General features: G+C 38.5%; 1 protein-coding gene across 9 annotated transcripts in view; it reads left to right on the top strand.

The window, feature by feature from the left end:
• The window catches only part of Lrriq1 (leucine rich repeats and IQ motif containing 1), a 187,597-nt gene that overhangs the window by 146,934 nt on the left and 26,973 nt on the right, over positions 1 to 13,690 (top strand). For all 9 annotated transcript variants that reach the window (XM_052753245.1, XM_052753239.1, XM_052753244.1 and 6 more), the window contains one exon: positions 11,615 to 11,747. In XM_052753245.1, the coding sequence (XP_052609205.1) occupies positions 11,615 to 11,747 (133 nt within the window). The remainder of the gene's footprint in view (positions 1 to 11,614; positions 11,748 to 13,690) is intronic.

Genomic DNA, 13,690 nt, shown 5'->3' with positions numbered 1-13,690 from the left:
TCTGTTTGGCCATAAAAATTGAATGAACTGAGTAAAGAATGATTAATGCTGTAGTTAGCCTTTGACCTTACATATGTATTTTTGGCTACCCTCCCAAAGTTTCTGTTTTTAATCTTTTTACCAACAATCCTTGTCTTTATTCATGAAGTCATTTTTTTTCCCTTAGTGGTCCAGCGCATGTATACTTAAATACGTCTTTAAAGAATAGTGATGTTGCTGTCACATTCAAATGGCACCGAGAGAGTTACTGGTTTCCTGCCAATACTGTAGGCTTTCCAGCCACAGATTGGCTTGGTTAAGGAAGAAGCCGTAAACAGCCTATCAACAAGTATTTATATAGATGCTAATGAAACTCAAATTCTCTTAGTGTATTTATGCCAAATTCCACTTTCAGTTGTCCTTTATTTGTGAGCTATGAGGTAATAATTTCTTTACTAAACACATCCAAACCACTTATGCTTTATAAAGCAGTTTTTTAGTATTTCCAGCCTGAGCTACGTAGAGTCACCCATTTATCAAAATGACTTAAAATATTTCACAGCATGAGAAGAAGCATTTTGTGTAGCCACAACAATGTCCCCCAAAAGCGTTTGGTAAACAGATGAACTCATCTCTGTTCATGAAACCAAGACTATTTCAAAATTATATTACTGAGAAAAGCCATTAGTTGAAAAGGAAACAGTCATGGGAAAGTCACCATGTGAATTAAAAATATAACTACTTAGTTTATTTCTCTGTGCCCTAAATGATAATTGAATCTTAATTTCCCTCCGTATAGGATATTATGCAGAAAATTTAGAAATTTGATTTATTTGAAGCATATGGATTTAATGAGTACCTTTTATTGCCTTTTATGAAGAAAAGAATAATATTTCCATGAATTTTTAAATTACTTCATTTCTTTTGATGAACCTCTCAAGTGAAACTGCTCTCCTCTAGGCTTATATATGCTGTGGAACTATGAAGAGGTTATCTTTTTGGTTCCATGTTTGGATTTGCTAGTTTTAGTTGTCTTTTTTATTATTATTATTCTAATGTAATTCTGACTTTCAGAGTTAATGTTCCTTTCTACTCTAGTAATTAAGTTAATCATTTTTAGACATACGCTATTTTCTGTAACACTTATGCTTGTCTATGCATTAAAAGCCTTTGCATTATAACTCTGTACCTTTTTTCTAACTATTTATTATTTGAGAATTTCACATCATGCATCCCAATCCCATCCATCTCCTCATCCCCTCACTCCCACCCTCTACCCTTGCAACCTTCCTCCACAAACCAAACGTAAAAGTAAAATCAAAAACAAACAAATCTTGGTGTGGAAGCTGTAGTGCGGCCCAGTGAGTCACACGGTATACTCTTTAGTCCATACATCTTTACCTGTAAGTATTCATTGCAATGAGTCATTGGTCTGGTTGGAGGATTCTGGCTTCTGCTACACTATTGATAATAAGCTCTCACTGAGACTCCTCTTGGATATCCTGCTGTTGTCCTGTGTCGTGGAGATCATGTAGCTTTGAATCTGCAGGTCCGCCTGGATGTTGGGGTGGGCTAACTCGTAGCCCTAGTTCTGGGCCTGGGTCGTAGCTGGGTTAATCAGCCCACCATCTTTCCTTCATCATCACCACTCAGGTGAGCTCTCCAACACTACCCCAGCTATCTCTCCCGATGCAGCATGCAGCAAGGAGCTGGGCCAGTTCCGCTCTCACGCCCTTAAGTCCAGCTTGTCCACTCTTGTACTCACAACCACCAGGGCCAGCTCTACTGTTTTACCCAGGCAAGGAGCAACGCTCACCACTCCAGATTGCTGCAGTTAGTGATGGGCAGGGCCAGCCCTTTCATTCTCATGCCCCTGAGACCTACCACAGATGGTAAATTAGGTGGGGTGGGAGGGCATATTTCCCTCACCTATGCCACCACTTAGCATACAAGCTGACACAGGCACAGATGATTTCCCACCCCGCAAACATGTCTGAGAGATCTGGCCCTACCCCTCATCTGCTAAATGGTAGAGTGAGCTAAGGAGAGAAGACCTTCCCCCCCTCCCCTGCTCCTTGCTGCCTGTGGCAATGGGAGAGCTGGTCCTGAGATCATGAGAGTGGGAGAATTGGCACTCCCCCCTACCATCAGCAGCACTTGGGAAAGTGGACCCTGCACCTCCCCAGAGCAGCTTAGCGGAGCTGACCCTTTTGGGGGTGCAGCTAAGCTAGCCCAGAGGACATGAGAGCAGGAAAGCTGATTCTGCCCGGCCTCCTCTGCCATACAGTGGCATGGGTGAGGGAAAGATGCCCTCACCACCCCCACTCCTTGACACAGGTGGGAGAGTTGGCCCCAGGGTCACAAGAATGGGAGAGCTGGCCCTGCCCCTCACCAGCTATGGCACATGGGAGAGTGGGCCCTATACCTCTACTGGGGAGCATACTAGAGCTGGCCCTGTTGTCAGGGGAAAATGTGAGCCTGTCCAATGGATTTAAGAGGAGAGCTCTGCACTTTTTAAATGCAGAAAGAACAATTATGGCAAATGCTCCTCTTTCACTGATGTTTCCTGAGTGATGTCATATTATGCATTAATATTATCAAGAGCTTATATTAAGAGGCAAAACACACATTAAAAATAGGAAATTATAGCTGGGCGGTGGTGATGCATGCCTTTAATCCCAGCACTCGGGAGGCAGAGGCAGGCGGATCTCTATGAGTTCGAGGCCAGCCTGGTCTATAGAGATCCAGGAAAGGCGCTAAACTACACAGAGAAACCCTGTTCTCGGGAAAAAAAAAAATATATGATATAAAGAAAGGTGTCCTGGAGCTCTTATAGGATCCCTTGAAAGGAGCATCCTTTTACTAGTTCCTACTCTAGTTGTTTTGACATAATACCTAATGGAGCAAGGTACAGAGAAAAGATTTGTTTTGGTCTATGGCTTCAATTCATCACGGCAGGGAAAATGTAGCATAGTTGATGTCTGTAGCAACGTGTTGGGGATGGGTGTGCTTGTGAGATTTTTGTCAGCTTGACACAAGCTACAATCATAAGGAAAGAGGAAACCTCAGTTGAGAAAATGCAGCCATCACACAGGCCTTTTTACATTTTGTTAGTAAATGGTTAATGTGGGCGGGCCCTGCCCACTCTGAGTGCTGCCATCCCTGAGCCAATGGCCCTAGGCCCTGTAACAATGCAATCTCAGCAAGCCATGTGAAGCAAGCCAGTAAGCATCACTCCTCCATGGTCTCTGATTCAGTTTCTACCTCCAGGTCCCTGCCCAGCTTGAGTTCCTGCCTTGACTTTCCACTATGATGGACAGTGATTAGGATATATAAACCAAATAAATACTTTCCTCCCCTGATGGGTTTTGGTTCAGTGTTTTATCACAGCAACAGGAGCAAACTAGGACAAATTGGTACCACAGAGGGAGATATTACTGAGATTGGCTTGAAGATAATACTGACAGAGATCCAGATGATGGAGGTTTGGCTTATGAAGTCTCAGATGGAAGCAAAGACTATCAGGGCTGTTCATGTGATATATTAGAATTAACAGCCTGTGGTTTCTGGTCACTTGGGGCTGAAGAATCAGCTGTGATTAAGAGACAAGAACCACTGAAGTAAAACTTGAATTTCCTGGGACAATTGATGCTGGTTAGATAGGACTGAGATATTAGCCCTGATTAAGAAAGAACAGCATCATTGAGGTGAAACCTTTGGGGGAGAATTTGTTCAGGGTCAGCACACAGGAGCTGTGGTCCAGAAGCTGGGAAGTGAAGGAGGCTGCATCATATGCCGGCAGCCAAGCTTGGTGATGTGTAAGAGACTCCCACATGTTACTGATTTTGACAGCATGGAGGAATCATAGAGAGGCAGCTGCAGTTTGGCACTGTGCATCAGGGTTGGAGTCCCTGAAGAGCGGTCATTGGTGAAAGTGGAACCGTAGTTGCAATTGAGAACCCCAGGAGGATGCCAGGACAGTAGGGGGATCACCTATGAAAGCAGCAGGTGTAGAGCAAGCATGAGCCTAAAAGACAAATTGTATGTTATGAGAATACAACAGACATAGAGCTGCCCAAGGCTTTTAGAACCCAGAAGATCATGAATGAGTTCCAGACACTGGACACTGAACTATTTGCACTATTTGAATTTTATTTTGCTTTGGTGTAATTGTAGCTCTGTCCCAGTTGTGCCCTCCTGGAGAAAGAGTTATATAACTCACTATTTTTTTTTCTATTTCACAGGAGCCACAGTTGTGAGATATTGAACTTTTTGTTTTTGTTTTTCCAGAGAGGGTTTCTTGGTGTAATAGACATGGCTGTCCTGGAACCTACTTTGTAGACTAGGCTGACTTCAAACTCACTGAGATCCTCCTGCCTCTGCCTCCCAAGTGCTAGGATGAAAGGCATACATCACCACACCCAACTGAGATATTAGAGTTTTTAAAAAGATGTTGATTATTTTTAAGTACTTTTAACATGTGTGAATTTTTAAAGGCTATGGGACTTTTAAAGTTATATTATGTTTTATCTTATGACACTGAAAATTAAATTAATAGTGAGTTTTATGTGTAAAGTTGACAAGATGTAAATTGTGCTAGTTAGTGGGGTTTTTTGTTTTGTTTTTTAGTTTTTTGTTTTGTTTTGTTTTGCCAATTTCACACAAGTTAGAATCTTCTGGGAAAAGGTAAGGAACCACAACTGAGAAAATACCTCAATCAAATTGGCAAATCCTAGGTCATTTTCATGATAAATGATTGATAAGTGAAGGCCCTGGCCACTGTAGACAGTGCCACACATACATGAGCAGATAGATGGTCCAACCTCCATGGTCTCTGATTCAGTTTCTGCTTCCAGAGTTCTGTTTTGGTTGAGTGCCTGTCTTGGCTGCCCTCAGTAATGGACAATGGTCAGGATATATAAGCCAAATAAATTCTTTCCTGCCCAAGTTGATTTGGTTCATATTGTATTACAAGAGCAATATAACCAGGAAAAGATGTGTCTTTGTCTTGGTGAATCAGTAAGTAGAAAGCTAAACTTGAACCAGAATCTGGACTGCACCATCAAAGGCCCACGTCTAATGACATAAGTCCACCTGACCATATTCTAATGCCTTCACAGACTCCCTAAATAACACTGCCAACTGGGGACCAAATATTCAAATCATATTCAAATACATCCAACCTATTAAAACCATACCAATAACTACTATAAGTATAAAATACATTGTTGAAAGTCAGATAGTTTACTCTGAAGAATAGTTTTTATAAACTGATACTTGAAAACTTGAAGCAGAAATATCATTATTGAAGAAAAAGCTTTCAGGTACAAGAAGCTGGGTAACTATGGTATGTCTGGTGGATTAGGGTAGGAATTTAAAAGATGCCTCTCAAGATCTAAAGCAAGGCTTATCTACTATTAAAAAAAAACAACTTTGTATATTATCCAGAGACAGTTGAGGAACAAGAATTTCAGTTGTGGGTTTGAAGAGGTAAGATGGGTTATCTGAAAGAGGCATGTTAAGTTTCATCAATGTGACAGATAATTCAGCAAAAAAAGGGAAAGACTCATTTTGGCTCACAGTATCAGAGCTTGCAGTCTACAGAGTTTGTTGTCTGAGGCTAAAGGAAAGGCAAAGCATCGCTTTGGAGATGATATGTGAGAACAAAACTGCTCACCTCATGGCAGCTGAGAAGCAGAGAGAGGGAGGGAGGGAAGGAGGGAGAGAGAGAGAGAGAGAGAGAGAGAGAGAGAGACCGACCAGTGACAAGAAATACTTTTCAAAGTCTCATCTTTTAGTGACCCGTCCAGCTAGGCTTACTGCTACCTCCATTGGCCATCCAACCATTGCACTACCCATGGATTTATGCATTGGTGAAGTCTGTGCCCTAGTGCCCACTCCATCCTCAAGGCTGCTGCATTGGAGAACACTTTAACCTTTGGGAGCAGTACAGATTCAAACCATAACAAAAGCATTTTTTTCTCACAAGGGGATAAAAATAGTGATTGAAGAATTTAAATGGAAGTCAGTGTGCAAGACAGTATAACTAAGAGTAAGACAGTACAGAGACAGTACTTCCGGAGAAGAATATACTCTGACATCCAAAGGGCTGGCCAGAATTGAGCCCTCAAAGGAGATGGTGGTACGTGGTTACAAGAGTAGAAGACAGGCAAGTGTAAGGAGACAAAATCTAGAGAAAACAAGACTTTTGAGGAGTAATGACAGTGATGTCTAAAGTCCTCCTTACTTTTGTACTGCAAAGATAAGACAGTATGACCAAGAAAGCTTCTAAAAGAAGACATTTATTGGGGCTTATGGTTGCAGAGGGCTAGAGTCTATGATCATCATGGTGACCAGCATGGTCCCAGCAAGCATGGCATTTAAGCAGTAGCTGAGTGTTACTTCCTGATCCACAAGAACCAGAGGTGGGGGAGAGGCAGGGGTTGGGGTAGTGGGAATGGCATGGGCTTTTGAATCCTTAAAGTCCACCTGCATTGATATACCTCCTCCACCCAGGCCACACCCCCTAATCCTCCCCAAACAGTTCTATCAAACGGGGACAAAGCATGCAAATATAGGAGCATGTGGGGGCTATTCTCATTCAAACCATGAGTAAGTTCAAAATTCTCCATAATTTAGCAGTGTGTTAATTTATAGTATAAGCCCAATGAATTGGTATCAAGAATAAACTATTTTGCTGAAGCATTTAGCAGTTCAAGATACCACATTAAGAAAGGAAGAGAAGTAGAAGAATAACTTGAAGAAACTGTACAATGCTGTTTTGATGGTTACCTACACAAGGCCTGTTAATATATCTATCTACCTGTCTGTCTGCTTAGATAGCTAGACAGACAGATAGATAGGAGATATATATATATATATTAGGTCTACAATATTTCATCAGGGAAGAGGCTACAGAGTCTCCACCCCTAACTGAGGTTCTAATGACAATTAATAGTTGTTGGCAAATAGTAATGTTGCCACAGAAAAGTAGTCTGTGCTCCAATAAACAACCTATCTGTGCTCTTGCTGGATGCTAATCAATCTCAGTGAATCACATAGAATAAAATACTTGAAAGTGGAGGTGGTGGTGCTTGCTGGAAGAAAGGGTTTCAGCATGGAAGATAATGGGGGATAAAAGATAGCATGTTCACTCCTTTGCAAAATGGTTCAAGCATGGAAAATGGGGACCATAATAACGATATATCATGGAGGTATACTTACTCTACTTTATGTTTAGATATTAGTGCTAAGTAAAAAATAACCAGGCATCGTTACAGACTATCCAGTCTCAGTGACTTGAAGGTTCAAAAGCAAAATTAAACTTGAGGAGGAGGATGATGATGATGATGATGATGATGATGAATACAAGTAAAGCTTCTGAAATTAAGCTGACAATATAAGATATTTCCAGGAGTAAGATGGAAGTTATTCATTCCTAGCCCTCCAATTTGCTAGCCCTATGAGACAGAAAACTCTGTCTATTCAGTCATTATCATAAGCCAGCACATTGTGATGCATATAATAAGAGGTTCAACTATGTAGACCCCAGCAAACCAACATCTAAAAAAATACATTAAATAACCTGAAGGGAAGCAATAAAAATGTGGTTTATATGGTATTTGAGAGAAGAAAATTGGCCTGTGTAATTTAATTTAGCAGAGAAGTGAATGACAGTAATGAATGAATGTATTTGAAAGATAAGGAAATTTAAAGTCTTATATTTGCTTGGAGTTGGTTGAGTCACATCTTACTCTTATAGCTCAGGCTAGCTTTAAATTCACACCAATCCCCTTACTGTAATCTCTAGGATGATGGGAATATAAGGGTGAGCCACCACGCCTATCTTAGGTTCAGGATATAACAGGTTGCAGTAAATTACAAAAGAACAGAAAGTGACAAATAAGGACAAAGGATAAATTGAAGAGTCTTGTTGTAGAAGAAAAATCACCGAAAATGTATAGACTTTCTTCCTGGAGTGCTACACTACATGCAGTGTATTGAATTTAGAGATGCAAGCCATGAGAGAAAAAATGGCATATACTCTGGAAGATATTTAAGACACACACAAATATGCATGCCTAGAAAGATGGTCTTTTTGAAAAGAGAATAGAAATTGAAATCAACAATGACTAAGAAAAAATATGTTTGTCATTAATAATAGAGAAAGGCCCTATGCTTTGTTAAAAACATAAAGGAAGATGCTATGTGATTTAGGTAGTTTCTAATTTGAAAGTATGAGAAGCATTTTTCACAGTATATAATATAAAGTTAGTAAATAACTATATGAGCTAATGTTGTTTACCTAGCAGTAACAAAGTAAATCACAGCCATAATTAGACAATATTGTCCAATTATCAATAACTTTTAAAGTATTTAACATGCCAACATGAAGCAAGAATTCAATAAACAATATTTGTGAAAAATGTCTAGGGCACTATATGCAAATACCAAGTTTCCCAAAATATTTATAATTTTAGACATTTTTTTTGCTAAAATCACCTGAAAATAAATTAAATGGTATGATAAAAACCTCATCATCAGGAGGCTAGAGAGATAGCTCTGAGGTTAAAGACATTTGCTGCTCTTGTAGAGGACTGGAATTTAATTCCCAACATTCACACGACAACTCCAATCATTTGGAACTCATTTCCAGGATTGCTGTCACTCTGTATTGGCTTTCAAGGGCATTGCATGCATATGATGCACACATTTGCATGCAAACAAACACACAATTAAAATAAATTTGAAAAAAAATCTGATCACCAGACAACTTGGTATTTTATATTAATCAACAAAAACTTTATTTAAGATGAGAATTATGTTGCATATAATGTTTGTGTTGCAACCAACTGGAAAACAGAACATAAAGAATCCATATTCTAATGTAAATTGAAGTGAAAACAAGCAGTTTTATGGGAAAAAAAAAAACAACTTACCTTAAAGTGCTACAAAGTAGCTGCCTTTGCAAAGTGGAATTTGTTTTTCAGGTTTTCTTTTCTTGTCTATAGTAATGACATAGCAGTTTATTATTGAGTCCAACAACCGTTTTAATTAAAATTACTCAAAGCTCTGGTTTAAAGTCACCAAAGATTAGCTAGTAGCCAATGAAGTCGTCTTTCTGAGGTTCAGAGAACAGGTAAACAGGTAAAGCAGGATGCAAAGTAAAGGACAGTGGGTCCTGGATTCAGCCTCCTACAGGCAGAATGATGCTTGCTTTAACACTGAATGGAGAGGCTTATGAAACAACATGACCAGAGACCTGTAAAGCAATCTCAGCCTCTGTGATTTTTCCAAACAAAGATGCTGAAGAGGGCCTTTTGTATGATTCAGAGTGAACTTTACTTTGGGTGTTCTCCTCAGTGACAGGATAATCTTGGGGTGGTTGAGCTGGGACGGAACCACATCCTTCTATTTTAAACTGCTTTTGGGTCAGAGTCAGCCAAGTTCACATTGTACTTGGTCTGTTTCTTATGCTGAGCTTCAGCCCATATACCAGTCTGTGGTTTAATGATGGTTTGTATGTGTTGCTCCCTAACAGTGACAGATCTGCTCTTTACACCGGAATTGTTTAGAGCTTTGTCTGGGTTGTGCCGTGAAACCAGTTAGTGTTATGAAGAATTGGAGATATTTGCCAAGAGTGCATTGATAAGTAAATTTACTATGGCAGTAAATGTCAGTATTAAAGAAACAGAAGACCACAGATAGTACTAAGCTAGATACACTTATTAGAACATTTCCTACATATTAAGGATAGGTAAGCATTGAGCCTTTGCTCAGCTGACCATCAGACTCACTGAAGTCTTACTGTTTCACATCACTGAACTGTATCTGGTGTGGTCAATCACGAAGGGTAGTTCAGAACCCAGGATCTGCAGAGGAGACACTTCACTTTGTAGAGTAACTATGGCAACACATCTTCCTTTTGTGCCAGTCTGCTTTACACTTTCGATATGTATCAAATGCTTCTCTGCCCATGAATTCATTGGCCAGCCCAGGCATGTGAGGGAATTCTTCCTCCAGTTGTAACTAATGAAGGGTAGCCTGGAGATTGCTTGGCAGGAGCTGTGGACATTTTAGAATTATGTGATAGCATCAGAAGCAACAGTTACTCAGACATTAGAGAAACAAGCACCTTTCCTTTAGACTTTCCTAAATATTGGCTCTAACATCTTCTTGAATTGAAAACCAGAGTCATTTCTCAGACCTTTACAGGGAAAAAGATGGAAGATGTTCATTCTCATTGTATTCAGCATTAAGCATGTTAAAATTTGTGTGTATACAGAAGTGTATTATACACCTTTAGTAAGAGTTTGAAGACATGCTTCATTTTCCAAAAAGCATAAAAACATTCTGATTCTAAGTCAAGCATTGAGGTGTCTCAAATTAATAAGTTAACATTCAATTTTCTTTGACTTATTTACTCCCTTTTATTTAAATGCCTCCTCAATATCTTTCTCTGGCTTGCCTGACGATTTTTATGTGGCCCAGATGAACCTTGAACTTGCAATTTGAGTCAGCACTTCTAAATGCTGTAATTACTGCTGCACCTGGAAAAAAAATGGCATTTTTAACCATGAGATTTTATAGTTTTATATATTTGTCAGCTTAGTTACCGTGAATTGTCATTAGAAACACACAATCTATCAAGCTTACAATACAACGCCAGCAAGCCCTGGTCAATCATGAGCACCCCACAAAAGCAGCAATATAATAGAGCAAGCCCACAGTGCTAAACAATTCTACAAAGTAAAGATGGAATACTGAAATGTGGAACACTGACATAGTAGCAATGTCTGCAGGGTTTTCTAAACACACACACACACACACACACACACACACACACACACACACACACATGCATATACACACACATACACACACGCATACACACACATATACACACGCACACACACATACACACACACACACACACGCACACACACACACCTACATACACACACACATGCTGAGAGAGAAACAGAGACAGAGAGATTCTTATAATTTAACATAAAGATTTCATTTAGCACGTTCTATACTTGTACACTTACTTTGGATGTGCGCTGAATGTGAACTCTCCTGTGCCACAGCATGTGGTATGTGTAGGTCATTGGACAACTTTTGAGAATCAGTTCCTTCCTCTACCATGTATGCAAATATCACAGTGAAATTTATTGTTTTGAATAACTACTGTGAACTATTAATAACTGAAAATAATACTAGCTTATACAAAGCTCAATTCTGTAAAATCAAAAATCTGTTTTAAATGCCTTGGTTGTAATCTATAAGTTCTATTGTATATGAGGATGGTGTAAGGACAATTAGATTTTAAAATAAGCTGAAAAGCAAGACTGTTAATATAAGAAAATCTATTGTCTCAACAAAACAACCGAGTTTTCTAATTGATACTATTTTTAAACAATGGTAGCTGCATTAGAAATTTTCTTTTATTCTTCAAAGTAGATGTGATTGAAGCTGCAATAGAGGAAATGCTTAGTTTTTAACAACTGACATTATTTAGTCACCATGTGTTAGTCAATATTTCTTTTATTATGATGAAATTCTTGACATCGTGTGAGCTACCGGCCCTGGTTTGAATTCTTAGAGTGACGAATGTTACACATTTCTTCCCAAGACGAGGAGGAAGATGCCCTCTCCAAGCCGACCACCGTGAATGAAAAGTCAGAAAGGAGTCGTGAATACACCTACCAGTGGCTTCATACACAAGTTGGCGTTCCAGAAGCAACTAGTTCCAGAACCCTGAAATGGTGAGGTCATTTTCTTTAAATTAGATTTCTGTACCGTAAACATATCTTGAAAAGTGAAACCTGGGTTAATTGTGCTAAAACAAATACAGCTTCATAGCCAAAAGCCAATACATCACATTGCCAGAGGCTTTCATACAGCGTGGATTTAATTGTTCTTTATAATTTTCACCATAAAGTGTTTAGGAAGAACTCTATTCTGTTATGCCTAAGACTAACACACAAACCATGCAGCCTCCTTGACTTCATTTTAAAAAAAAGTATAGTATCCAGTGTTTGTGGCTGTGTCAATATATAGATTTGTTTTAATTTTTTTTTTTTATAAAATTCACAGCTAAAATTCTGGGTTAAAATTTCATGATGATAAATGTGACTTAAATTTTCACATATGAGGACCTTAGCCCATTTAACTTCTTGCAAAATATGGCCATCATATAAAAACAAAACTGAAAATGGAAGCCATTTGTTATTTGACATATTTATTATGAACAAAGAAAGAAAGAAAGCCATCAATAATTCTCATGTTTTATTTTGAAGTATTCTGATTAATGCAAACATAAATTTATTTCGTGTTCACATTATTTAGGTTGACTGAATTCATAGGAATATCATCCTTAGAATTATAGCAAATACAACAAAATCTATTATTTGTCACTATTAACTAGACATGAGACATCTTGGTCAGGAGTTAGTGTGTTAATATAGATGTGGTACATTGGAAAATATAAACAATATTTAAGGTGAATTTTAGATGTTTAAACAACTAATATTATCACTTACTAGTAAGTAAAGTCTGTATCTAGTAGAAGAAACAAGCAGTTCTTCAGAATTTCTATTTTATATTTACTGTGTATAAAAGATTTTTTTAATATATTAAAAAATCACTTTTAAATATAAAAAAATCTGTGTGTGTGCACATGCGCGTGTGCACACATGCGTGCATCTGCATTTTGGGGAGGTGTACAAATGCACGTGTGTGTGTGTGTGTGTGTGTGTGTGTGTGTGTGTGTGTGTGTGTGTGTTATGTTGAAGTCAGAAATCATCGTTTGATGTCATTCTTCAGGAACCCTCTGCCTTATTTTTTCTAGTAGTTCTTTAACAGTTTTATATAGTGTGTTTTGATCATAATCACTTCCTTCCCCAACTCTTCCCAGATCCAACACCCCTTCTCTAACCACACAATTTTTGTCTTTTTATTTTTTTAACACAGTGTTGTTTGAGAAGTGGTCACTTGTTAGTCTGGGAATCACTGATTTCGGCTAGGTTGGCTGCCCAGCAAAGTCTATGGATCTATTTATCGCCCCCCACCCAGGCCACACAGCTCTTTGATTCTAAGCACAGACCACCATTATCTCTATAGCTCACAAAGACAAAAATCTTTCAAAAGAAAAATGTCAATATTCTGGTAAAATTAAACTTCACTGTAAATATTAGTATGGTGCATTAAACATAGTAGAGCACTAACCTAGAAAACTTAGCCTGTCTCAAATAAAAGATTAAGGCTGTAAAAGCTACAAGTGATGATGCAGGCCTGTAGTCTCAGAACTTGGAGGGGAGACAAAGCAACCAGGAGTTCAGGCTTGCCTTTGACCACATGGTGAGTTTGAGTCCAGCCTGGGCTGCATGAGACACTGTCTCAAAGAGCCAAAGGAAAATGGGGAAAAGAATAAGTAAATGTCATTAAAATACATTTAGATTTTCTGTAATTTATTAACTATCACTGTTAGTACTTTAAGGTTTTTGCTCATTAATGGTTATTTTTTAAAAAGACAGGTAGTATTGAAGTGTTAGGTAGAAAATAATTTTGTGAAACTTAATTTATAAATAATAGTGGAAATATATGTATATGTAATGTGTGCATTTATTATATATAACATAATTTTAAACTGTCGTCTCTATTTTATGAATAAAGATATTTGGGCATTTTTTAATATTCTTACTCTGTA

Source organism: Peromyscus californicus, unplaced genomic scaffold (genome assembly GCF_007827085.1).
Source record: "Peromyscus californicus insignis strain IS unplaced genomic scaffold, ASM782708v3 Scaffold_24__1_contigs__length_46423439, whole genome shotgun sequence".
In the NCBI taxonomy this organism is placed as follows: Eukaryota; Metazoa; Chordata; class Mammalia; order Rodentia; family Cricetidae; genus Peromyscus; species Peromyscus californicus.
This window is presented reverse-complemented; position numbering and strand designations above follow the sequence as displayed.